The sequence below is a fragment of the Taeniopygia guttata genome, chromosome 1A (genome assembly GCF_048771995.1).
Source record: "Taeniopygia guttata chromosome 1A, bTaeGut7.mat, whole genome shotgun sequence".
In the NCBI taxonomy this organism is placed as follows: domain Eukaryota; kingdom Metazoa; phylum Chordata; class Aves; order Passeriformes; family Estrildidae; genus Taeniopygia; species Taeniopygia guttata.
In genome coordinates, this window is record NC_133025.1 from 63,390,520 (window position 1) to 63,418,155 (window position 27,636).

Consider the following 27,636-nt stretch of genomic DNA (forward strand, 5'->3'; position numbering starts at 1 on the left):
ACTGAGTTGATGAGTGTGAAATTAAGTTTGTCTCTCAACAAGAAGTAGCTCTCATGTTGTTTACTCTTGAAATGCAACTGCCTCTCTTGTGAAGTAAGGTAAGCAAATAATCTTGTGTAGACTCATATATGCAGGACTCAGGAATCTGAAACTCTTAACACAAGATTTATCAGTGATAGGGGAGGGCAGGCCAACAGCTGGGGCTTGTTTGCATTGGTCGGAAGAAAGTCCCCAGAAATAAAATGCTGAGGTGTGATGAAGATTAGATCCCACAGCTGCTGAGGACACCAGCAGAGCACCATGGAGCCTCCAAGGACATCATGGCAGCAAAAGGTCACAGGGAAGTTCAGGAATATTGTCCTGTTGTGGTTGGGGAGCTCAGAGTGGTGTGAGGAGAAGGCAGGGGAAAGCTAAACTTTTCAAAGTTCTGGACGAATGCGTGGACAGCCCGAGCAGGAGGGGCACCAGGTGGTAAGGCAGAATGTGAAAAACCCTGTGTTTCTGCTGTAGCATGTTTTAATATCATTAATCTTTTATCTCTTTCTTCATTTGCAGACTGTGTTCCCGATGGAATGTTTTTTCAGCCTCTAGAGTCCTCAGGGCTTTGTACAGATTTTCTGTTCCAAGAGCCCGTTCTTTTTAAACGTGAACCTGTAGGCAGAAGTGTATGAATTCTATTTATTATATAACCTGTTCCTCTTGGTCTGTACTGGTGTGCCTTTCAAACCCCACTGCAGGTGCTTTTGCTGTGCCTGTCTGTAGTGAGCCCATGAGCAGCTGGTGTGTGGAAGCCAGGCAGACCCGTTCTGCAAGTGTGTGCCTTCCTGTCACCTGTGTGTTGGACATCCCTGGGGACACAGCTGAGGAGACCTACAGCAGCCAAGAGCCGAAGCTGGGCGGGACTGGAGTAGAAAAATCACTGAGGAGGAACTTAATCATAAGAATTACAACCCTCCCAAGGTAATCATCGGAGTTACTGGGAGTGGCCTCACAACCTGGGAAACGGCAGCAGGAGAGCGTCAGGAAAAGAGGACCGCAGGGCTGGGGAAGTGGTGTCATTCAGGTAAGTGAGAGAAAGCACTTCTGGAAGATCAGCCATGAATATTTATCTCTTAGAAGACTTTTATTAACATAAATGTGACCTGAATTAGAAGGTGGCTTTACTGTAAAGTCTATATGTCTGTCTCTGTTTGTATGTACACATGTGCATGTGTTTACTGCTGGTAGTGAAGTACTTGCAGCCATTTCTGTGATCATAATGGTGTTGGGGTTTGAGGAAAAAAAACTAAAGAAGGATGTCCTCTACACACTGGCTGATTTAAATGGAATAGCTCACAGGCATTTTTTAAAGAGGAAGAAATTAACAAAGTAATTAAGTTCCGCATAAAATTAGTCTCACTTCACTGAAAGAGGGTGATGCTACGCATGTATGTATAAATATGACTAGTCTTTAGTTAAATAATACATGCCTGGGGCTGAACTAATTACCATTTTACTCCCATCAGCGTTGCTTGATTGTAATGCAGTGATCTCTAACCCAAACTGGTGAAGATATCTAGATTTTCCTGTTTACCTGTGTGTGCTTGAGCTACTGATTAAATTACAAACAAAAATCTGTGTTAAATCTACCAAGAAGCATCCAGAACTTGGGAAACTAAAACTAAAGTTGTCTACACAGCTTCAGGTGGTTATGAATTTATGAAAGCAGATTTATGTTGGATTTCTGAAACAATGAAACAGTAATGTGATGTCATACTGTATTTTTATCACACAGTAGGTTTTTCACAACAAGAGCTATATGTATGCATGATTATTTGAAACAAAAATCCTTCATTCTTCTCATGTTCTCTCATAGCTTTTGCTGTCACAGTTTTTCAGAATTTCTGTATTTGTGCTGGGGTTTGAGACAGGCTTAATACAGGCAGCTACCAGCAAAATCAGAGCTCAGTCAGCAGGGAGATATTTTCAAAAGCAGGATATGATTTTGCTGTCATAAAAAGGAAGCCATAGGTAGAAGTGTACTGTTGAAAATTTCACTTCTAGATTTTTAATAACCTGCTCATTAAGGGCTTCAGATTAATGTATTCCTTGGGGTTTTTTTTTATTATTTTAATTCATTCTTCAGATTACCTGTGAGGAATTACTTTTGCTGGCCTTAATTCAGTGGGAATGTTCAAGATAGATCTCAGTTTTCCAGAAACTATGGTAGGCCATGTCTGCATTAGAAAAAATATCTTTGACTTAATCCTCATTCGGGTTCTGTACTGTTTCACACTTCTGTATTTAGATTTTCTTATGCAGCACAAATAAATTAATTTTTGTAGATGATCTGAGTTTAAGCATAACCTAGCACCAAAAGAACTTGCATATCTCGACTGAAATGGTGCCAGTTAGAACAAACATTTCTAGCATAAAAGCACAGCAGCACTGAATACTCCTGACTCATTTCTCAGTGCAGTAGTGACTGTGAACTTTGCCTGATTTTTTCTGCTATATTGAAAAGGAGCCAAGTTTCCTTTAAGTAACCACCTGCTCAAATAGCAGCATGGGCCTCATTATTTGCAGTTTTCTCTATGCTCTCTGTGCTTTTGTCTAGCTCTTCAAAAGTGGTCAGCCTAATTTTCTTCCACTCCCTTAATATGCTTCTGTAGCAGCTAGCCTAGGTTTGATATTCAAGTATTGCTTCTAATTTTGGACCAAGAGAAAATCTTATGTTTCTGTGTATGATTTTTGAAACACTTTGTTTTCCTATAGGGTGTTACAGCTACCAGCTGTTTCAAAAGTGAGTTACACAACTAAATCTTCATAGCTGAGACAGTGCTACAGCAAGCCACAGGATATTATTTTTAGTCCTTGTTCACAAGGACAGAAGGGACTCTGGTGTGGAAGGTCAGAATTTCCCATTCAGCCCAGGTGAAGATGCTGCTTAAGTAACCCACGGGTGCTTTGCAGTGAGAGATGAGGTGACTCCATGGGCCAGGGAAACCTTGCAAAAATGACATGGTCTGCCAGGCTGTTGGAAATAGTCACTAAGGTCTCCTGCAGACAGAAGAGACAGAATATGCAGTCTAACAAATGCATGGCTGAAACCTGTCTGGCTCGTTTTTTATTTGTTTTGGATGCTGCTTTTAGTAAATGGTGGACATGGCAGGGGAAAAAAAAAATCTCTTTTTCACTGTTTGTTTTACAGTGTGCTTTATTTCTTCCTCTTCTCTCCCATTCAATGTCCAAAATTGCCCACACCTAGTGGTTTCTTGCTGTTTGGGTTCCTGCAATTCCCTGTAGCTCCTCTCCCTTCCTGCTGCACAGCCAGCACAGCGCGCTTGTGCAGAGCAGTTGCCAAAGCCTTGACTGTTGTCCATGTTCAAAGGTCAAATAAAAGAGGAGGGAAATAATAAAAGCAGCAGTGAAATGGTAATGGGAAAAGCTGGAGAGCAAGGTTTTGCCACTCACTGCAAAAAATTGAGTAGAAGACATAATGTTTATGGATTTGTCTTTTATCAGTCAGGCACTGTGCTGGACTAAAGTTACTGAATTGCTCAGCTGTTCTTTATGTGCCTGTAGTCACATTACAGCTAGTCCTCACAACTGGTGCATGAAAAACAAGTGTAAGAATATTTTTATAATAAAGTGATGTGCATTTAACATGGGACAGGATGTCTGGAGACATAACTGCATTAAGTCCATGTCAGCTCATAGCACTTTTAAAAGGGTCTTATGATGATCCAGATGAATCTTAGCTTTTATTTTTGTCATATTTAATTAATAAGGTGTTCCTTTAGACCTTTAGCTAATGATTACACAAGGATTTACATGTTTGCACTTATGATGGGAACTGCTGGTAGCTCACAAATTAGACATATTCAGGGGGAAATTTATGTATAATGTGTATTTGCTGTGAATATAGACAACTTATTTTACTGAACATGGCAGGAGCAAGCAGCAGGCAGTTTCTGTGTGGGCAGTATTCCAGCTGTCTGTTCCCATATATTCCATGGGCATCTTAAGTCTTGATATTTCTATTTCTTTTCAGTCTTCACCACAAAGTTTGTCACTCAGGCTTCTTAAGTCTTAGTCCTGGCACTTTAAATAACATCATTTGAACTTAATCATTAACTTTAAGGCCATAAAATATCAGAGAGGATTGATTATTTTAGGGCTTTACCATTATGTGAATGCTTCTGCTATTGCTAAGGGGATGGTATCCATGTGAGAATCAATGACAGAGGACTGGAAAATTCACAGTAAGGCTTCTGCTGGCACACAGTGCTCGTGGATCTGGGCTGACACAGGGAGTGGTTTCACAGTGCAGCTTTAGATAAATTAGCCATTCACTCATGACTAAAACCAGCCACTAAAATGGCAGAAAATCACCATGGCAAATGAGCAGTGGATTTTTCCTGCTGGGTTAGTGGTTTGAATCAATTTACCATGTGAAAAATTGCACAAGTGAGAGCAAAACAAGCAATGAGAAGACAGCAAAGAGAGGAGATAATCCCTTCTTTTGGCATTGATGAACACTTAATTCAGCTCTGCTACATTCACATTCAGTATTTGGGCTTCCTGAAGTGGTTTAAGCAGCTCCCACAGCTGCCACCCTCTAGCTGCTTATTCCTGTCTCTGTGTTGCCCTCTGTGCTTTGTCTAAATTGCCAGGGCAGCAAAACAGCTTGGCAAGCAAACATGGCTGGAAACAAAATGCCACCTTTCCTCAAGTGTTCATCCTGTTGGCAGATGTGCACAGAGGAACAGTGTTGGTGTAGGATCGGGGCTAATTAATCTGCTGGCAGGCTGTGGAGCTGCTGTGCCATGTGCTGTGCACCAGGTAGTCTGCTAGGAGCAGTTTGCAAGTGCAGGTGACTGTAGTTTAACTTCTGCTGAGGCTTTGCCTTGTATTTCCCATTGTCTAAGAGCAGCTGCTTCTGCTATTTTTAGGTACTGTGGTCTTCGTTGTATATTTAGCTTTGACATCAGGATTTTGGTTCAGGTTGAAGGTCAGAAGGCTCTGCAGAGGGGTCTGGCCAGGCCGGATCCATGGGCCCAGGCCCTGCTCTGAGGGCAGCACGGCCAAGGGCCCGGCCCTGCCTTGGCTCACCCCGAGCCCTGCAGCTCCAGGCTGGGCAGAGGGGCTGCAAAGCTGGGAAAGGCCCCGGGGGTGCTGGGCACAGGGCCGGACAGGAGCCAGCTGTGCCCAGGGGGCAGGAGGCCGATGGCACCTGGGCTGTGCCAGCCATGGCGTGGCAGCAGGGCCAGGGCAGGGACTGTGCCCTGTGCTGGCACTGCTGGGCCACACCTCAGATCCTGGGGCACCTGGGGAACCGCAGGACGAGAGAGACATGGAGGGGCTGGAGCGTGTCCAGAGACGGGAACGGAGCTGGGGAAGGGGCTGAGGGAGCTGGGGGGGCTCGGCCTGGGGAAAAGGAGGCTCAGGGGGCCCTTCTGGCTCTGCACAGCTCCTGACAGGAGGGGACAGCCGGGGGGATCGGGCTCTGCTCCCAGGGAACAGGGACAGGACAAGAGGAAACAGCCTCAAGATGTGTGAGGGGATGTTTATATTAGAGCAGGAAATTTTTCTTTGCCGAGAGTCATTAAGCATTGGGATAGGCTGCCCAGTGAAGTTGGTGGAGTCACCATGCCTGGAAATGGGGATGTGGCACCTGAGGGTATGTTTTAGTGGTGAATGTGATGGTGGTGCTGGGCTGACTGTTGGACTTGATAATTTTAAGGGTCTTTTCCAACCTTTGTGATTCTGTGAATTCCAATGAGTGGAATTCAGTCTGTGTAAAAGAATATTAAAAAATACAGTGGAATAAACAAGCTGACATTTAGTTAAAATTGCACAAATTCTCTAATGCAAATTCTAAACTGAAGTAACACAGTGTATGTGTACACATGATCTAGACAGCACCGATGTTGGTACAATGTTAACCCACAGGCAGGGAAAATCAGAATGCCAGTGAAGTACAGATTTTGAACTTTTTAACATACTTTTGTTTCCTTTATCCTGTCTTGGTACTGGAAAAATGTCTTCATCTAATAAAATAAGTAGTTGAGCACTGTCAGTAGTCCTGTGTTGAGTATCGACATGAACATGTTAGTTCCACATAAATTTCATGTGTTTCCTATTGCAAAAAACATTAAATGTGTAACGTGAGTTCTGTGGATTTCTGAGTTAACATTCTCCTTGTGAGGATAGGAGTGTAAGAACTGCAGTGATGTTACTGTTAGACAAATAAGCTGCAGAAACAGCCTAGTACAGGAATTTATTTAGTCTTGGTCTGAAAAGTGGCACTGAATGGCACTTCAAAATTACCTTACTGAGCAAAACTTCTTTTTCTGCTTGCTGAGTATTGTGAGGGGATAGAGACATAGGGTGTAAGTGGGCTTCTGTAATCAAGCTTTTCCAGTGCTAACACCTCCATAAGCAACTACAGCACATGGGAGTGCCAGGGCAAATAAAGTGCCAATGACTGCCAATGTTTTCATTCCTGGATCCCATGGTTTTGCCCTGAGTATGGTTGGAAAACATGAGTGCCACCCACTGGCATCACTGCTGGGAGGTGCATAAAGAGTAGGGAGGAATTTTTTTACAGACAGGGACCAGTGTAGACATGGCTGCTGTGTCAGAGCTTTTTCCATGGATCTTTGTTGCTCCCTCTGTAAGCACAAACTGAGGTGTGTGTGCTTTTGTGTGCCTGTGCATGCATGGTGTGTAAATGTCAGTGTGCATTTCTAGTAAGCACCTATACAAAGCCATTAGCAGGTTTTAAGATGAAGCTTGGACTGTTCATGACTTAGATTATACTGTGGTTGCTGGCTAATGGTCCTGAAGTCTGTGTGTACCTGAGAATGAAGGAAGCCAGGATTGGTGCTGTGTATTTGTGTGTAAGTGTGTGTTAGAGCTGAGGTGGGTTGTTTCAGTGTGCTTACTTTCAGGGTGTACCTGAAAAGCTTGGTATTATTGATGTGTTATTACTCCTTTAACTGGATTCCTGGTGTAGCCAACCTTGGAACCAGGTAAATCTGCTAGCACATTAAGAATAAAAATAAATAAATAAAAAAAAAGGAAACAGACTTTATTGTGATACCTTAAAGCCAGATATATTCCATTTTCCTCTCTTTGCTGCCTCTGTTGTGCAACTGGTAAAGAATAATTTCACTCATTAATTTTAAGCATGAGAACAAACTGTTAAATGTTTCGTCACCAAATTCCATAAAATCAAATGCCCTATTTTTGCCATTGAGGTTAATTGCCTAAATCTATATCTGGCAACAAAGTAGGTGCTTACAGGATAAAAGTAACAATTCCTATAAAATGTTCTAGATGATACTGTTTGAGAAGCTGTTAAGTCTTAAAATTTGGCAATATTTATAAGAAGTAGTGACTAAACAAGGTGCATGCTTGTACAGGCTGTGGATTTTCAGCTATGCAGAAGAGTTGCAGATGTTGTGCTTCAGAATACCTACAGACTTGGCAGTGCTCAGAAGTTGGTACCAGAGAGCCCTAATGATGACTCTATTTTCTCCTTGTCTTTGTATAGCAACAGTAGGAGTAGTGGCAAGGACTGTAGTCAAGAATGACATTTTCTCTGCATGCTGCTGATCTGTTCACTTGTAATAGGCCAGAAGATAAAATGCTGAGCCATTCTGGCATCTAAAAATGTGTTAGCTGGGGGGGGGGGGGTGGGTGTATTAGATGTTCTTTAAATATCATTAGGTTAATATCTATGGATTTTTGTACATATGCCAGCCTTTAGGACAAGGGGTCCTCATTTGCTTGTGGAGCACTGTAGAACAAGCTTAACTCTAAATTCTCTCTGGTCATGCAGTGCGTCATCCATAGGATGTGATAGTGGATGTCCTGTGTCATTCTTTAAACCTTCAAATCCCAGTGCTGCTTCATGCAGCCACTGATTGTAAAGGGTAGAAAAGTCCCTATTCACTTCACTTGTTCCTTCATCATCATCCTTTCTCCTAATAAATTATTCTTTATTTTTGTGCAGGAAGTGGGGATTGGAGGCCTGCTGGCTTGTAACTGAACATGGCAGGGGATGTGAAAAGATTCTCACGCATGCTGCTGGAGTGCAATAGCAATGACAAGCTATGTGGTAACTTTCACACATTCCTTTAATAAGGTTTCACATGCTTGCAGGAAGGCCAGCTTCACTAAAAAGTGTGCCAAGCCCTTTTTCCTCCTCCATCGCATCACAGCCCACACAGAAAGATTTGATGGAGCTTTCCAAATGTTTATGGGGATGAAGCCTCTGTGGCTGGATTAATCTCACATAATTTCAGCCATTTTAGAGAATTCCTACTTTGAATGAGGTGTACAGCAGTCATTAAAGATTCCCTGCATCTTCCAAAAGGACCAGTTTTGTGGGATTTTGATTTCATGACTTTCTGCCATCTTTGGGAACCAAAAAATGTTCTTGACCACCTCCAAATCTGGGGACACGAGAAAGATAGTTACCTTCACAAGCCTTGTCAATTGCAATGTCTTCCAGTCAAATTCCAAAGGTGACTACACCTAGTTTCCTTTAAAATGCTCTGTGTCATTTTACTGGAAGGAGCTGGAGCTGTAATTGCACATGGTGACATAGCAATATCCAGCCCGTCCCATCTCCCTGCTGTCCTGCTGCCAGTGCTGTTTCTGTTTCACTGGTGGATGAGACTTCAAATGGCTTCAATTCCTGGCCTCCATATTAAAGCATCTAAATAAGTGACCTTAGGTGTGGGAGTCTTAGTGATTTCATGGAGTTTGAGTACTCGCCACCTTTGAAAAATAAGGTGGCAGCACTAACAGCGTTCAGCTATTCCAGAGGATGGAACACACACTTTTAGGGGTTGAAAGTTACCGAAATGGATTGCTGTTATATGCTTATACAGAACCAGTGTGCTGCTTACTCCTTGGTTTTCTATTTTCTTTCTCTGCTGACAGTTGTGCGTGAATATCAAACGGAAGTGATCGTTGTCCCAGTTCTCCTGGTGGGAGCTTTTGTCATTGTGCTCACTGTGATCCTTTGGCTGCACTGCCGTGGCCTGCGAGCAAAGCAGGCACAATCAGCACCAGCTGGACCCCAAGGTAAAAAAATGCTAAAATGCTTTTCAACCAGAATAAAGAGTATTGATTTCACAGCCAGAAGCCAATTCCATTTCCCCATCGCTTGAGGTGTTAGGCAAAACCATTTATGAGGATCCTGAGTGGTATTCAGCAATCCAGTTAACATTAGAAAAATTTGGAACACTGATTTACTTCACTTTGCAGCAGCAGCAGTGGAAGCTGTAGTATAGATGCATCTGAGAAAATCTAAAGCATCATGCCATGTAGACTGTTTAACATGCTGTGGTAACATCACAAGAGCTGTGAAGTGTATTTATGTAACAGCTCCTGGAGGCTGCTGCAAGGAGAGTTTTACTGGGGTAATTATTAATGATAGTAATTTTGATGTACATTACACCTAGTTAATCCATTTTCTATACTGCCATTTAAGAAATTTAATTTCAAGCTGCTGTCACCCTCTTCCTATGGAGACAACATTAAGTAGAACAGGGTGAGGGGGTAGGGAAGGGTTTGTTGGTACATGTGTGGCTGTGTGGAAATGAAAATACAGTTCTGAACTAATTTTGGTATGTAGAGGGAAACAGCTCTTGAGCCTGTATTAAGAGAAATAATTAAGAACTGGTAATAAAAGAAAATGTTCATTGCTTGAGCACGTAGGAATGAAGTCCAAATGTGTCTTATCTATAAAGGTTATGTAGTTAAATACGTGAGAATTTCTAGACTGGTTCTGTCTTTTCATCCAACAGAGTGGGAGGTAAATTCTTTGTCCTCTTCAAGGGCCAGGATAAGTAGGATACAATAACAGTTCCTTACTTTGCTCTGGTTTCTGAAACACTGTGGAGCAAAAGTGAAAGAGCATGGAAGGATGAGCATTGCCGTCTGTTACAAGAGTTCATCTGTCTGCTTTTATGCATCATATATATTTGCTTTTGTCAGTGACGAGAAAGAATCAGCAGGAACCCTGCTCAACAGAGAACCGCTACATCCCGCTGAGTGAGAAATCTGTGGAGAGCCTGCTAAATTCTGAATCCTTGACTCTGAAAGGATTAGAGATACCACGAGAGAAACTCCTACCAGACACCTTGCAGCTGATAAAACTTGGTGCCTATGGGAGCATCTACAGAGCACAGTTGGAAACTGGGAGCTCTGGGAAGACTAAGACTGTGGTATTGAAAGCCTTGCAAGGTAAAATCCGTGGTCAGGATCCACTTTGGTACCGTCTCTGTATCCCAGACATGGTGCTGGGCAGAGCATTGCCATCAGTACTGGGCAAGAACAAGCTATGTTCAGTATAGGAAGTCCAAGATGTTCTTGTAGGGATGTCTAGGTAGGATTAAAGGATGCTGACCATGTTGGTTTTAGCTGTCAACCTGTTCTTTGATGCTTACATTTGTTGTTGTTTTGTTTTTAATTTGTTTTCTTTTGTTCTTTCAGAACCAGCTAGTCCCCAGAAAGTAAAGGATTTCTTGGGAAGGATTAAATTCCATCAAAATCTTGGCCATCATGAGAACCTGGTTGAATTGGTGGGATGTTGTGTAGACCAGCTCCCACTTTATATGATCATGGAAGATGTGTCTCTCGGTGACCTGCTGACATTTCTGTGGACGTGTCGGAAGGTGAGTCAAAAGAAGTGATGACAGAATAGCTTCTTAAATTCCTTAAGTACATATCTATCCATAAGTCATAAATTATTTTTTTCATCTCTCCATGTGTCCGTCTATACCAATCAAATTATTTCCATGCTCCACAGAAGTTGTACTCAGGTCCTACTTGGCAGACCATTGAAGGGCATTGCAGGCACTGGAATTAGAATGGATTCTAACAGTCACCTGAATTTCTAAAGTTTTAAATCATGTCTCACTCCAAATGCTTTAAAGAAAGCAGAGCAGTTACAACACAGGGCAAGGTCATGGGATGATAACTAATTGGTAAAAGACAGGAAATAGAATATAAGAATGAAAGGTTGGTACTTGCACTGAAGGGAGGTCAGCTATCTAGGACATGCTGCTGTTCATTCCATGTATTAATAACCTAAAAATGGGATGACAGTGACGTGAGGATATTTGCTGATGATTCTAACCAGTAAAGCCAAAGGCAGATCCAAAGGAATTGCAGAAGGATCTTCCAAGACTGAGAGACTTGTCAATAAAAAGAAGATATGAAAATCAGCATAGTTAAAAATGAAATAATGCACAGGAAGAAGTTTCATATATATGCATGATGGCTTCATGTCTGCCCATTGCTGAAGAGTGGTAAAATCTGATGTGATGAGGTCTCATAATATAAAAATATGCAGTCCATTGAAAATGTTAACTCAAGCTAAAAAAGAGCCCAAATATCAGGCAAAGTTTAGATTGGATAGCAGGAAGATATTCTTCCCCCAGAGGGTGCTGGGGCACTGAACAGGCACTCCAGGGAATGGTCACAGCTCCAAGGCTGTGTTTGGACAGCACTGTCAGGGACAGGGTGGGATTATTGGGATGTCCTGTGCAGGGCCAGGAGTTGGACTCAATGGTCCTTGTGGGTCCCTTCCAACTCAGCATATTTTGATTCTCTGACTCATTGTTACAAAAGACACGGAAACAAAACTCTGATGTTACCGTGTAAATCCATCACTCTACATCTGAAAAATGAGCCAAATTTTCAAATTTTGGTTCATCTGTCTGTATCACTACATCTGAAACTGTAAATACAGAATGATTGCTTCCTCTCCTGTTCAGCAGAAGGTCCAGGGGGTAGGAAATAAAGCTAGTATGTGTCACATTCAAAACAAACAAATGGAACTGATTTTCCCTTTTCATGAAGGGAGGAGTTGACTAATGGAATATCTTTCCACTGACTGCTGTGGATATGGACACTTCATATGAGGTCAGTTATGGTAGGTAACCTTTCAAAGGTTACTGAACATGTTGAAAACATAACCATCTCAGGAAGTTTTTAAATGGAATGTATCTGTGGGTTATAAAATGGCACAGGAAGAACATTGTGTGCTTACCTTATTCTCTCTCTCATCTCTCTCTCTTTCACTGTTACAGGCAGGGTGGTAGGAGAGATGGACTGTTAGTCTCATATCAGGTACCCAATTCATATGTTAGAAATGTGCTTTTCTATTCATCATTCTAATTTATAATATATCTTTCATTCACTTGTTGGATTGTCATTTTTCACTGTCATTCTGACAATTTCTGTCTAACATTAATTTTTTCCCCACATGTCAATTTGCCCACCAGTTGTCTCTAATGTACCACATCTTTACTCAACACACCCTCGGCATCCCCCATCCACATCCTCCTACATTTATGAGCAATTATGAGAAGGAGGAGCAAAAGATTAGATAGATTAGAAGGAAACATTCCCCACTGTCCTACTGCAGTGGCATTTGTTTGAACCAAGGTCTCTTATTTTGTGTCTAGGATGTAATGGCAATGGATAGTGTCCCCTGTGACCTCACTGAGAAGCAGGTATATGAGGTTGGACAGCAGGTTGCAGCAGCTCTGGTAAGTCTGCTCAGGTTGGCTGCATTTTTTCCTTCTTGCTTGATTGCAACACAACTTTGTGTGGTGGCTTAATTCTTCTTGGCCTAAGCACTGAGAATAAAGGCTTTGTTAAAATATGTTTCCAATATGCGTGTCTCTGCTCCACAGTGTTGAAGACAAACATAAACTCAGTGCAAATTTGTATCAATTAAATTTGCTTTTAAAATCATCCTGTTTTCTTTCTTTTCCAATTTCCCAGGTTTATCTCGAAGAAAAGAACTTGTTCCATGGTGACATTGCTGCCAGGAATGTCCTTCTTCATCACAACTTCACTGCTAAGCTCTGTGGTTTGGGTCTGACCTACGAAGCTCACACATATGGTGCCAGCTCAGTGGCATGGAAAGTGCCTGTCAAGTGGCAGGCACCAGAGAGGCTCCTGAGCAAACCTCCTACAATCAAGGCAGACATGTATGGCTTCATTTTGGGACTAGAACTTCACCTGCCTCTTTCACTCCTTTATGTATAATTTCATGTCCTGAAGTTCACAGGAAGGCAGATCTAGTTTCTGCATAATGCTCCACTTTTACAGCTCATTGTTTCTCCTATCTGCAGGCCATGCCTAGTTGTTTTTATGTATTTAAGCCAGCAAAAAACCATTGATTTATTTTCTTTTCTTGCAGATGGTCTTTTGGAATTCTACTGTATGAAATGATTACACTAGGTAAGAAGATTTAATGCTAATTAAAAAAAATACATAAGGAAGCAGCAAATTAACAAGACCCAAAAATCTCAAATTTTAGAATGTAAAGTTGGGCCATTTAAATAAGCACCCTGCTTTTTTCCAATTTGCAAAGTCCCGTTAATTCCTTTTAGACCTTCTGTTATTGTGAATTGTGGTAGGAGAAAAACAGATTTTGGTAGGGAAGGAAGGCAGTCTTGCACAGAAGCTGCTCTCTGCAACCACTACCATAGAGTTTTCTACCATTGCTCCTTTTGCCCTTCCAGGTGCTCCACCATATCCTGAGGTGCCACCTTCTGACATCTTATCATACCTGCAGAAACAGAACATTATGAAGCAGCCCTCGAGCTGCCAGCAAGCCATGTAAGCTACTTTCTTTATGGAAAATTGAACATGGGGTTGGCAGAGCTAAATGGAAATGAGACATAGAAAATGAGATTTTACACAAGATTTCAAAGTGTGGACTATACTGAGAGTAACCTGTTAGCTGAGGAGATTTGTGTCTGCCACATCTCCTTACTGGGTTCTGCTGCATAAAACCTCTGTGGCCAAAACCTTTCTGTCCTTCTCTTGAAAATGAGATTTGTTTCTGTTTCCTTCTCTTGAAAATGTCGCTTATTTCTGTTTGCTTAAATGCCCTTGCATTTTGCTGCTCCACTGCATCCTTGCAAGGTGCAGCACTGCTGGGGAATGATTTTTCTCCTCTAAGTTACAGGCTATTCTCTGAAATGAACAAAGTATCCACAGGGAAGATCTATGGTACATTTATTTGCATGAAGACATAATTTCATCATGTCATGATTTCCAGGTACTGCATCATGAAGTCCTGCTGGCAGTGGAGTGCAGCTCACCGACCTTCCCCAGCACAGCTCTTGTGCTCCCTGAAAGCAGCTGTGAAGACCAGCAATGGGCACACAGTGCTGCAGGTGCCTGAGCCAGTGCTGCCTGAGCTCTATGCTGATCTTGCTGGAGTTGATGTGCACAGCCTGGTGAGGGAATACACGATCCTCTGAAGGGTCCTTTCATATTTTGGTAAAGGAGAAAGAAGTCTCAGAGTTTTCCCTTTCTAAATAGTTTGCAAGTTTAGAACGAGGTGTGTATGTTGGAAGGGATCCCTTTGTTCTTCAAACATCTATAAAATCTCCATGCCAGACACAAGAAACTGTTATCATTATGCTTAAATCAACCTGTTGGTATAATTCTGCCAGTGGTCATTTGGGAGTAAAGTGTGTTTAGGAAGCTGTAGAAAATGTAATGAAAGACTAGAGTTAAAGGAGTGTTAGGTTTGTGTGGCAAGGTTATGGTGATGGGGTGGACTGCAGAGGTGACTCCTATGAGAAGATGCCAGAAGCTTCCCCCAGCTCCATGATGGACCTGCTGCTGGTCAAGGCTGAGCCCTTCAGCAGCACTGGTAGCACCTCTGCAATTACATATTTAAGAAAGTGTAAAAGATAGTGCACAACAGCAGGCGAAAGAGAGGAGTGTGAATGACAGAGGAACAGCTCTACAAACACCCAGGGCAGAAGCAGGGGCAGGAGCTGCTCCAGAGCTGGGATTTCCCTGAGATTCCGTGGTACAGCCCACAGAGAGGTGGCTGAGCCCCTGCAGACCAGAGGGGTGCAGAGATCCTCCTGCAGCCCCTGGAGGAGCCCACGCCAGAGCAGGGGGATGTCTGAAGGAGGCTGTGACTCCAAGAGAAGCCTGTGCTGGAGAACAACCTGTCCTGGCAGAATCTGTGGAGAGAGGAGCCCTCATTGGAGAAGGACTGCACCTCATGGAAGGGGATCATGCTGGAGTACTTCATGAAAAACAACTCTTGGGAAGAACTCATGTTGGAGAAATTCCTGAAGGACCCACTTTCTGTGGGTCCTGAGGAACTCCACTCTGGAGCAGGGAAAAAGTGTGAGGAGTCCTCCCCCTGAGGAGGAAGGAGCAGCAGAGACAATGTGAGATGAACTCGCCACAACTCCCATTCTCCCTGCTGGATGAAAAGAGGTAGAGAAATTGGGAGTGAAGTTGAGCCTGGGAAGAAGGGAGGCGTGGAGGAAGGTGCTGCAAGATTTGGTTTTATTTCTCATTATACTTCCTAATTTGATTAGCAGTAAACTAATTTTTCTCAAGTTGAGTCTGTTTTGCCTGTAACAGTAATTGGTGAACGATCTCTCACTGTCCTTATCTTGACCTGGGGGCCTTTTGTTACAGTTTCTCTCCCCTGTCCAGCTAAAAAGAGGAAATTATAGAGTGGCTGGATGGGTACCTGCCATTCAGCCAGAGTCAACTCACCATGAGGTTTCTGGAACTTTTTCTCCGTCTTTTCTGTCCCAGGAAAATGCATCAGTTAGAGGAGATGTCATGGGGAGCATGCTGGGGTGATATTTAATAATTCTCTGGGATTTCTCCAGTGCTCTATACTCTAGCTTCCCTTGGGAACATGAGCACTGTATTCAGACACACAAACCCACAAACAAACAATCCCCACACCTCCTTACCCAGCAACAAAACCAAGCTAAACCCTTCATGTCTGTGGATGCAGAAGTGGTTGCACAAATGTCATACAACTTCATGGAAAGTGTGCTTTCTGTGCAGGTCAGGTGAGTACTCCAAAGCTTACATGAATTTTTTTGATCATTAATTTTAATGGACATGCAGACTCTGTAAAAAATTAGAGGCACTGGAACTTGTGGCTATTTTGATTTTATTTAAAAAGAAGCAGAGTCAGTCTGTGAAACAAATTTTCTCACTTCTGTTTGTGGTTTCTAAAGTTGACCGTATCTTAGGATTTTTTTTTCCTCTTATTATTTTGGCACTTTGAGCATTAAAGGTCCTTGTGAAAAAAGACTAAATGCACATTAAAGGAATAATTTTACCATTCTGTGTGAAGAGTGGATTCAGTGTTTGCTCAGCATCCCCCCTCTTAATATGACTCTTTCCATTCTGGTTTCCATTGTTGGTCTTCTTCCAAAGACAATGGTGAGAAGTTTTCTGTTTTTAATGCAAAATTACATGAATGAAATAGTTGTTCTTTCTATGTCACTTAGGCTTTGTAGGAAATGATGTTTTCTTCCATAAACAAATGTAATGTGAGTTCATACAGTACATGTGTCACCACTATACACGGGGAAATTGCAAAGTCCATTCAAGAGGAAGCAGTCAGCTTTCTGACTTTTCCCATGGTGTTGGCTGATTGCCACCTGGATCTTCATAAACCAGTTGGTGTAAATCTGACCTGGAGAATTGAGATACCTTCTTTTCCAAATGGTAAAATAATAACATCCTCTTCTCTCTCCATCACTTGAAAATGGGTTCAAAGCTACCTGGTAAATTAGGTCAAATTCACAGTTATCTTTGGTGAATAAACTATTAATTTAAAAAAGCATTTGGTTGGTTCAAACCTCCCACTGAAGAGTGGATATTCAGAAAGGTCTTGCCTGTGAAAGGTGGGTGTGTGGCAGGTAATACAATCCCAGAGCTGTGAAAGCATGCCCAGTGCTGCTGCAGACCTGACAAATAATGCACAGGGAGCCTTGTTAAACAGAGAGCTAAAGGTAACAAATGCAGCACTGTTCTCAGAGCACAGAAAGCAATGCTCTGCCTTACACAAATCCTCATATTTTATTTCTGTTGTGAAAGCTCTGATAAAGGAAATCCATGGGAATTCAGATGCTGAGCACCTCACAGCCTCTCATAAAAGATCTACTTTGATTTCCCCTGCGAGCAAATCTGTGACAAGACCCTGCTAATGAATTAGCCTACAGAAAGACATTTTCCTGCTGTATGGTAAGATGTAATTTCATTTCCTTTCAATAAAGTGGCATTATTCATTCTACAAATGTAAGCATTCTTACTCTGATTTGTCTTCCCCTGGTTCATTTATGTTGGTTTGAAAGTAACTGAATCGAAATTAGAATAAATTTTATACTGGCAAAATGTAATTGTACATGTGAAATTACTGTAGTTTAACTGCTCTCCTTGCTTTTTTAAGTAGCCTATACAGAAATCTTTTCCACATACCAGTCTCCATTTTAGGAACAATGTAGACTCATGCACCTATTTCTCCTTAGTGAACCCACTGAGGACTTGGTGGAAATTTTGCAGTTGTTTTGTGAAGAATCATGGCTTTTCAGTTTTTAGTGATAGACTTTTAGTTGTTTAATTAGAATATTTTGTTCCCATCAAAAATGTTGCCTTTTAATTATTATATTTAATTTTCTCAAAGATGACAGAGCCATCTGCATAATTTATTTAGTTTCTGGTGGATTCTTCCTCTATTCTTCTTAAATGTAGCTTATCGTTCAGTGCACATAAAGGCTTATCTCTTCTGCCTGTCTTCTTCAGGCATCTGAGCACATTTTCAGTGAGAGACTGAATTAGATCCAATAGATCTCCTAAGGATGAGGAAATCCTGTCCAGAGCAGGAAGAGAGTGAAAAAAGTGGTCCACAAAGTGACAACAGATAGGAGGCACAGGTATTAAATTCTGGTATGATTTGGCTTCACCATGCTTGGAATTTTCTGAAACCACATATGAGCAACATGAACTTTTTAAGTCTTTGTACTGCAAAATCTTCTTTGTGCTACAGTGGGCATGTTGCAAAGGACTCTGGTTCAGCCACACAGAAGAGAAGTACTGCAGTACTCTTGCTTTTCTGCATTCACAGAATTGTGTTTTTGGTGAGGGCTTTGGTTTGGTCATGAGAATGTGAGAGTGCATTGGTTTATGTGCTACCTCCTACAGCTTGTGATTTTATTTATAGCAGGTGCTGCACCATCAACAAATAGCAGTAAACCACCAACATCCCCCCCAACTGTCCAAGACACATTAAAGGCTTTTTTCACATAAGTTTCATGTTACTCTCATATTTTTGGATGGTTTAACAGGTCTTTCTGTCTATGATAAAAGGAGGAGGTGAACTGGGGTTTTCCTCTTGCCTTGTTTTATAAACAGCCCCCATTTCTGCAAGGGACATATTAATTCATAGAATCACAGTTACAGAATGCCCTGAGTTGGAAGGGATCCACGAGGATTACCCAGAGGAATTGTTCTCCATGCTGATGTTAAACCCAAGCTAAATTATGAAGGGATGAAAGACAGATTGCCTGTCTTGATTTTTCAGTTAATTTTGCTCCCCTTCCCATGTACAACAGTTTCAGAAATAAAACAGCGCAGAATTTCACATCTGTCTTCTGATCTTATGTGGAAAATGCTCCCTCTGTTATTTTATGTGCATCAGGTTTGTGTCTCTGTAGCTTGTTATGCTCTTTTGCATTTAAATGCACCTTGATTTGGTGACTGTAATGAAGTGGATGTGCTCAACTCCCATGTGGCCTTGCAGAAATATTTTATTTTTTATTTGATCAGCTTCCTATGATTAGTTCTTCAAAATTTGGTACATAGAGGGGATATTTTGATGTGGATAGGCTATAGCAGAGCTGTTGCCACTGGAGAAATCTTTCTTAACTTTCTGCCAGAATCATTGCAACAAGAATGAGAGCAATTAAATATTTATGCCAGAGCCTGGTCGTGGTCAGTTTTTACTTTTTCATTACACCAATAGCATGTCCACAGCTGAGCTGCAGCTCTCAACTCTTGATCTCAGCCTGTCTTCAATCCAAGCTGATGCTTCCTGCCTGGTTTAAATTAATGTCTTCAGAAAAAGCATTTCCTGTGAGCTGGTGTTATCTTTTAAAAGTGTGGATTTACTGTGGTTTACCATTTGTGAGAAAAATAAAGAGGAGCTAGATACAAGTTGAACTGTCCGTGATCAAAGTTTTTTCTTTTTTTTGAATGTGTATTTTTGGAACAAATGTCCTCCAGCTTCTCAAGCTGGAGGATAGCATTTAATTTGATGAGTTAGGTTTACTAAGTGTAATTACTTAATCTCTTACTTAATTACTAAATTATTGACTTTATTGATGTTATTTAATTAAATCCTGCATTCTGTATTTAATTTTTTTGATAGAATTCGGAGTCAGCTGCAGCAGCACAGTGAAGAAATCAGGGATGTAGGGGCAGAGTTTGGATCCAGCTTGCTGGAAAGTGGGAGAAGTCTGATGTTTATGTTAAAAATCTGCCCACAAGGAGCCACAAACTTGTAAAACAGGGCTAAAGTTCTTTGTTCAGTCAGTGTTCACCCTTTGTGTGATTTCTGTTGTGTGCACAATTGATTCTAGGAGGAACTGTACTAGCTTGTTTTGCCCCCTGAATCACTACCCTGTCTGGATGAGTTTGAAATATCAAAAGCCACAGAATTATTCTATGAAAATGGATAAACAGCATCCTGCAGCTCATTCCTACAGGACTGTCTCTGAAGCTGGCATGGACCTGCCAGCCCCTTAAACCACACACCACACAAAGTGGAGTGAGGGAGGAGGAGGAGACCTTTGGATGTGGAGTCTGTGAAAAATCTCCTTTAGACCTTATCAGGCCACACAGCACAAGGCAGACCAATTTGTCCAAGCCCAAGGAGCCCCTTTCAGTAGCCAAAGGTTTATTGTAAAGATTTATTTTAAAATGTCAGTTCCTCATGTCAGGCTGACTGTCTTGTAGTTCCCTGTCTTCTTGAAGACGTTTGCTGCCACCTTTGTTTTGTATCCTGCTTTTTTGGGAAAGACCATTGTTGAGTTCAGTGGAGCTAATCCTTGAAAACCAGTCCCATCCTGAGCCTCTTTTCTCTACAGGACTCTCTGCCACTGGATTTCTCATGTGAACACAGACTCTTGGGCAGAATAAAGTCTGTTCTCTTAAAGTCCAGGCTTGATTGTGATTTTGGTTTTGTATTTTCCCCTTCTTTTCAGGAACAAAAACATCTCATGATTACTGCCAACTTTTATGTCCCTGACCAGTTCTCTGTCTTCTTAAAAATAAATGGAGTATAAGAAGAAAGAGAAGATAAAGGAAAATTAAGAAAAGGCATAGAAAATATTTATATATTTGAAAATTAAACATATATGTTTCTAGTAGTCTATAAAGTGAAAATAATCACACAAATTTTAATCTAATTATATTTTCAGATTTTAATAATTCTCAGAAGTAACAAAATTAATGATTTGTGAAGTCTCCTGTTCTGAAGGTACTGTGGTTTCTGTTTTCTGTCTGAAGTCTTGACCTAGCCTTAAGCAGAAATGAGCAACTTTTTTCTTCACAAATCAAAGAGTTGAGGTGGAAAGACTGATACTGTTGGACAGTGAAACTGTTGTGGAAAAGGGCTGGCAATACAAGCATATGATTTAATAATGGATTCCACAGATTGAACCATTCCAATATATTCTCTTGCTCCATGAACGTGACATTAGAAATAGCTCAGAGTTTGGTGCAACTATGGCAGGAACTGGAGGTCTGAAATGATAGAGGTTTGTTCTGGAGTGGAATAATTCAAGTTTTCTGTGTGGGTCACCACAATAATTATTTCTCATCTTGCAGTTGCCCTGTTTCAGTCAGATGGTAATGGTTGCTTTGCCACCCTGCAGAGTCACATATGGAGAATAGAACACAGGCACCACCTGTTCTACTGTTACATTTCAGCTTCCTCCTGGGGAGCTAAGGTAACCACCCCCCCCCCCTCAAATTTCTTGTCCCAATTCTCAAACTCTTGTGTTTTGCTGTGTTGTTAATGTGAATAAATAAATAGGTATAATTAAAGATGTTGATACAGATCAAATGCACCTGCACTGCTTTCATTGACAGTGCTTGCAGTGAAAGAGAAATGCAATCTGTAAATTATCCTGCTAGAAATACCTGTTTACTATGTGAGGAAATTTAATTCCTCACCTTTTTCATCTTGGTCAAGCCAAAATTGCTTATTTATATGACGTGAAGAATGCTAGATACCTTTGCTCCCCCAGTCAAAGCAAGCTTCTCTGTCTAACAATGATTTATGGAACATCCATCAGAGCAGCAATTTAATCACAAAAGATCGACCTCTTTGTGAACTATTGTCATTACTTAAACCATTTTGTATTCCAAAAAGCTGGTGTATGACATAATTCCTTATGTATATTACTTTTCTGCTAATAATACGCTCTGTCATTAGAAATCATTCCAAAGTGCTGAGAGGAAAGCTCATATGCCCCTCAGGGAAATCCAGATCCATGTCCAGGCTTTGTGGCAGATGGGACTTCTAAATTCCAAATAAAGCAACATTTTAAAAAGCAACACTTAAAAGCATGTGACAGGGATAAAAAGGAACACTTCTCTCTGAATGTGAAACACAGAACTGCCAAGAAACAGAGAAGACAAAGAACAGAGAGGAACAAGGACATCAAGAACAAAGGTAAAGTCTGTTAATAATGGAAAAGATGCATGTATTAGTAAATAAGCAGTCTAGCAGATTTCGTGTCTGAATTAGAGATTTGCATTTGTATGCTAAAATTTTTTCTTTCTGTCCTGCTGTTTGAGATTGGGAAGGATGGGCAGTTCAAGGTAGGTTAAATTTGAAGACTTACAGCTCCAACAGAGTGATCTAAGAACTTCTGTTCGTGCTGTATCAAAACACTCATGGTATTTAGATTTCCCTTCAGATGGAAAGCTGGCTTGTGACCGATCAATAATGGGCTTAATCTCAAGGGAGGGACTCTCAAAGGAAAGTGCAATGTATTGATGAAGTATGCAGTGACTGATTTTTTTTGATTAACGTTAGTGTCAGTTGGGTGGATCAGCTGATTATATCAGCTGGCTGTGTAAATTTTTGTTCATGAGTTAATCAAAAGAGTGTGAATGTCCTTCTAAGTTAATGAGACCAGCATGGGACAGTGTATATATATATATATATACATATATATATATATATATATATATATACATATATATATATATTTATATCCTGATACTTATTTCTTCCTGGTGCTAGCCAGCGTTGTAATGGTGAGCATATCATAAATTCTGCCAGTGAGAATCACATTTATATTGTGCTTCATGTCTTTATTGAAATTGCTACATTCTGTTAGTTTACTCTTGTATTGTGCTTCCAACATATAGCTGTGGTTGATTCTGATAAATCAGAATCTTGTGAAATACCACATTTTCAAATAAGTGAATTTGCTATTAAAGGTTAAATTATCAGTGTGTGGAATATCGAAATAAACTCTCAGACATTCTTGGACTCTGACATGAGTGCAGGCTTGAGATAAACTGACACTGCAGTTTGACATGAATTGTATTTTTAGAGCTGGTCCCATTAAGAAAACTTCACTTTTCTCACATTTATGTTCTTTTTATTCTTTTAGGTTCTTCTGTTTCATCTACTACCTGCTGGATTACTGCAGTGATTCTAGGGATCCTCTTCTTGACATTGCTGGGAATAATAGTTTTATGGCTTTATTATCAAGGGTAAATAATGGTTTTATTATCAAGGGTGTAATAATAATAATGGTTTTATTATCAAGGTTTTATAATAATAGTTTTATTATCAAGGGTAAATAAATCTCCTTCACTGAAAATACTTCCTTTGAATGTAGAACTTTGTCAGGGAGCACAGCAGAGCTCTGCTCATTGGTCCAAGAAGAGCATGGACCTTTTCTCTTTAAAAGAAGACTTACTCTCACACCTATTTCCATCTGGAAAATGGATGCTCTTCACGGATTCCTTCAGAGGCTGTGATCCTTTACCAGTCTCAGGAAAGCTCCAGGGCTGGCATTACTGTAAATGGGGAGAATAATTTTCTGAAAGAACACATTTGTGAAATGTACTTGTAAGGAACTAGGCATGACTATGAGTGGGAAGAGATGTGTATGATTCTTTTTCAGGCTGCCCATGTCCGTGCTGCCCTGAGCAGTGGGTGATCTTCAGAGGCAGGTGTTACTCCTTCTCCAAGGAGAAGGACTGGAATTCCAGCCAGGAATCTTGCTGGGCACAGGGAGCTTATCTCCTGGTGATCAGCAATACCAGTGAAATGGTGGGTGCCTTTGCAGGGGCAAGGGCAGGATGGAGTGGGAGCAAACCCCAGGCACTGTTATGGCAGTTCCTTCCCTCTGGGAGGAAGGGAGAGTGTAAAAGGCTTCTAGGACCCACCCACCACCTCCCTGCATTGGCAAAGACAAGGCTTTCCCTTAGACACTCTGCAAGAGGGACTTGCTTCTTTCTGCCTGCCTCAGCTGAGTCTTTTTTGTAATGAGTTCGGCCCTCAGAACCCACAGCTGGGGAAGCTGACTCTGAAGTGCTGAGTCTCAAAAAGCAGGTCCCTGTAGGAAGGAAGGGAGTAGGTGTTCACATTCAGAAATGGCCCCAAAATTTCCTCTCTCACACAGTGTTTCTTCTTTACTCTTCAAAACCCATGACTTGACTAATGGACACAGCTGCTACATTCGTGTCTGTAGGTCTCACCAGAGACAGCACACATGCAAGCAAAGGACTGTGATACAGTGATTGTGCCTGCAATCATCAGCTGCTCCCAGAGGCTCAGACCCATCCCTTGCTTCCCCTCCTCCCCTCTCTTTCCTCCTCGTCCCCTAAAAGTTCCTCAACAAGTTTTGCACAGGCATGAAGGCCCACCTTGAATGTACTCAAATCCTCCTGCTCTGCTTTTACCCCACCTTTCTTATCTGTTCCAAAGCCCAAGGTGCTCCTGTCCAATGCTGTGCCTGGAGGTTTTTGATGGCCCATCAATTAGTAGCTGAAGACTTTTTGGTCTTTGCAGTTTTGTCTGTTATTTGCAGTTTTGTCTGTGGATTTCTGTTTCATAATTCTGTCCTCGTTATGCTCTTTTGTCCTGAACGAGACCTTGATTGGATAACCTTAATGAAGCAGAGGCTTCCACCTTTCACACACCCATACAGATGATTTTAACTGCATACTTTAACTGGAATACTTTATACTTTCTGTCCCAAATGCCTTTAGTAGAACAGCAAAAAGTCCCTTGTGGGACAGAACATTTTGCTCTTTAGTGGTGGGAAATGGAGAGCCCAGTGTGAGACTGGCAAACTGCAAGCCTCACATTGAGCTCCAGGCATCACAAGTCCCACTGCCAGACCTCCTGTGTCCCAGGATGGATCCTCCCTGACATCAGCTCACTGAGTCTAACTGCAGCAGGTCTCTTCCCTCCAAAGCTGTGAGATGTTCTTCCCCCTGCCAAAGTGGGGATCCCTCTGTAGTATTGCTCTGCTTGTGTGCTCTGTCTCTCACAGGGTCAAGTCCACCAGCCCTGTACAGAACTGTACTGTTCTGCTGAATGGTGCCACCCGTGCTTCCAGCTGTCAAGTCCCTGCCCCATGGATCTGTAAGAAATCTGCTCAGTGACCTCTGTGGACCTTGTCTGAGGAAGGTTCTTTGGAGAGCTCTGCTAAGGCCTGATTCCTGTGAAGTTTCTCTGAGAGGAGCTGTGCTCCTTGCTCCTGTGCCAGCTGCCACACTGCGAGGAATGAATGCAGCTGCCACAGGAGTCTGAGTGCTGCTCCTGGCTTCATTCACGATCACTCTGGTGATGTTCACATTCATAGCCCTCCCCTAGTGACAGTCTTCAAAATGAAGGGGGAGGAGAGATTCCTCTGAGATGCTCAGTCATTTTCAGAGGTATTTGAGCACTATCACTGCTGTTTTGAAGTCCTAGGGAGAGGTGAGCTGTAATCTGTGAGCTCATGCAAGCTCTGAGTTTATTCCCTCTTTTGTAACACTGGTGACATGCACCAAAGCTGAAAGCTAGCCTGAAGTTTGAAGATGGCCTATTTTTGCAAATGATCAGATGATGTCCACAGTACCCTTCTAACCTAAATTCTTCTGTGGTTTATGTTTGCACGTGGAGAAAACTGGAGCAGGGCTTCTGGTGTTAACACTGCTGTGTGAATAGCTGTGAAGGAGTGAACCTGCTACCCTGCTGAGCTGAAAATAAACATGAATTGCTTCTAACAATTTCTTCACTAGTCACTTTTTCTGTTTTCCTGCCCAGTATTATTGCTTAGTGCATTTGTTGATTTATGAAAAGACAGAAGGAAGCTGGTGGCAGGAACAGAGTCAGGAGAGCAGGGGGTGAAATACTTCGCAATAACACTGCAGCAGAAGAAGTACAGCCACAGCCACTGAAGAGTTTCCTACCCCAAGGTATTAAGGACTGACAAATTTACTTTTTTCTGTAGCCAAATCACTGCATCTCTTCATCTCCCAGTCCCTTTGTCCTAAGACCCACCTTGGCCATGGTTCAAGTGCCCTGCACTACCCCTGAGTGGTCTGTTTGCCCCCTGCTCAGAGTTTCCTCCAGAACAAGTCTCTCCCTAAAGAACAGGTCTAAAGAAGTCCTGCCAGACCCCTCATCCAGCACTTCTTCCCATGGGATTCAGCAGACAGATAAATATAACTCCAGTTTTTGTGGCAAGTAGGCCACAATCAAAAATGTCCTATGCTGTGCAACAACACCTTGACTACATGACAGGATAACTGTGATGACTTTTTAGGGACAATCTGGTGGTATTTTATGACAGTATCTCTTAAAATACCGGTGATTATGTTTTCAGGTTCATTGCCCTAAGCAGTCACAAAATATTTTATTAAAATTAGCTGAAAGAAGTATGTTTGTTACAGAAATAAAGATGTTTTTTGCCAATAACATTGAGATTCTAGTGTAACACCCAGGACGTCTGAGATGACAAAATAGTTGTTGCCTAAAGAATATTTCTGAAAACAAACATCTTTAGTACTCCTTTGGTATTAAAAAACCGTAAGGTTAATTCATGTTATGCAATAGTAGCTTATTATTTTCCTGCATTCTTCATAGGTATCTTAAAGAATGTTTAATTCTCATCATACCTTAGTTATTTTCAAATTGTTACCTATTCAGAAGCAATTTGAAAAGTTACTTGTTTGTGTTCTTTAGTTTTATATAAGAGCTATTCACTTTGAATTACAAAACCCAACAGAGCATGTAAGAAAAACAGGAATGGGTGCTCCAAATACTTCAGTAAATTCTGTTGTTTTCTGTATTTCTTCCTAGCAGATTGCAAAGCAAACCAGGCAGGATCCTTGGCTTTTAAATTCCTCTCACCTGGGGTGTTGTTTCAGCCTCTGAGGAGCAGTCTCCTGTTTAATATGTATGATAGCTCCTCATGAATATACAAGTCTTTTCTCTGCACATGGAATTTTTGTCCCATTCTCCCTATAGAGTCTGAGGCATGAAAGAAATAGGATTGTGTTACTTCTGCAAGTTTGTGACTTTTCCATAATCAACTATAAGATTTACAAACTATACTGACAGCACTGGAGATGTGGGAAATTATTTGGGCTATGGAATGAAACCAGTGCGTACACATTTTAAGAAAAAAAAAAAAAAATACAGCACAGCTTTCTTTTAAAGGCACTCTACACTGCTGAGCTGCTCATCAGAAAAACAGAAGTATAATATTAAATATGTATGCCTTGCTTTCTGTCATGGTGAAAACCCTGTTATCTTTCTGTTCTATGCTGCCTTCAGGGTGTTAAATGGCAAAACTTTTTCCTATGGTATTTTATATGACTTGAAAGCATTTCTGCTGTGTACACAGTGTTGGGAAAAAAAACTTGCAGAAAAAACCCAAGTTTAGATAATAGCACTTTTTAAATAATTTGTATCTCTGATCTATTTTGTTTAGTAATATTAATCACAGAGGAAGAAGGGAATTTTTCACTGTGATCTGACTTCCTTTGTATTGTCAACATTTTGTATTTTGGATATTAGAGGGGTGAAATATCCATATCCATATCCATATCCATTAATTCCACTATTGAGGTTTGGGGTGGAACTTTCAGCTGATTTTCTGCTGAGAACTTCTAAGAATAGCTAAAGAAAGCAGAAGAAAATATCATGTGTGTAAAAAAATCCTGTATTATCAACTTCCTACAGGAGCAGATGCTGCCAGATCTGGCAGTTCTCAGCACTTTGAACCTTAAAAATATGCTTTGCAACAGTAATTAACTAGCAGCAAGTAATATGTTTGAAATAAACTTCCAATTAAATGTAATGTTTCTGCAGACGTGCATTTTGATATTTTCAATTAGTGTAAATTCCTTTAAATTTTTTTTTTCATTACTTCTGGACCAAAGTCTTGTCAGTTGACATCAAATAAAGCATGTGAGTGAGTCAGACCTGCTAATTAATTTTGTTGTTCTGTTGTTTGTTTTTTCTTTCAAATTCCCAAGTATTTTGATGAAGTGCATTTGATTAGTGTTACATTCTCCAGGAAAAAAAAAAAAATTCTTGAAGGAAACCTGATTTTATCAAATTACTTGTTTTGATGCCAGAGAAGGAGAGAGATTTTAAGCTGGTGCTTACAGACTAGGCAAGATGTTACTGTGCAGCTCCACCAATCTCAGTGCCAGGAATGTAGCCTAGAGCAGAATCTTGTCTCAGATTTTAGATGCAGAGCATGTTCTGATAAAACCCAACCTGAAGCTTTTCTGAAATGC

General features: G+C 41.2%; 1 protein-coding gene across 4 annotated transcripts; it reads left to right on the forward strand.

The window, feature by feature from the left end:
- STYK1 (serine/threonine/tyrosine kinase 1) lies at positions 1–27,327 on the forward strand. 4 transcript variants are annotated; one of them, XM_072923709.1, is made up of 12 exons: positions 1–1,063; positions 2,126–2,205; positions 2,755–2,913; positions 8,003–8,107; positions 8,938–9,081; positions 9,997–10,245; positions 10,495–10,676; positions 12,474–12,557; positions 12,796–13,004; positions 13,217–13,257; positions 13,542–13,638; positions 14,084–16,144. In XM_072923709.1, exons 4-12 carry the CDS (start codon positions 8,041–8,043, stop codon positions 14,286–14,288), a joined length of 1,278 nt encoding a protein of 425 aa, XP_072779810.1. In that variant the 5' UTR covers positions 1–1,063; positions 2,126–2,205; positions 2,755–2,913; positions 8,003–8,040; the 3' UTR covers positions 14,289–16,144. The 4 variants fall into 4 exon arrangements, 3 of the variants coding, with proteins under 3 accessions (XP_072779810.1, XP_072779809.1, XP_002189061.5); XR_012053660.1 differs by lacking the exons at positions 2,126–2,205; positions 2,755–2,913 and adding exons at positions 16,906–17,052; positions 20,695–27,327 and having other exon boundaries at positions 17–1,063; positions 14,084–15,270; XM_072923708.1 differs by lacking the exon at positions 2,126–2,205.
- Positions 27,328–27,636: the final 309 nt, after the last annotated feature.

Excerpts from the sequence above, each read along its gene's own strand:
- STYK1 (XM_072923709.1), top strand. The coding sequence starts at position 8,041 with ATGGCAGGGGATGTGAAAAGATTCTCACGCATGCTGCTGGAGTGCAAT. Across the intron at positions 13,258-13,541 it reads GTATGAAATGATTACACTAG|GTGCTCCACCATATCCTGAG; the intron begins GTAAGAAGATTT and ends TTGCCCTTCCAG. Across the intron at positions 13,639-14,083 it reads TCGAGCTGCCAGCAAGCCAT|GTACTGCATCATGAAGTCCT; the intron begins GTAAGCTACTTT and ends CATGATTTCCAG.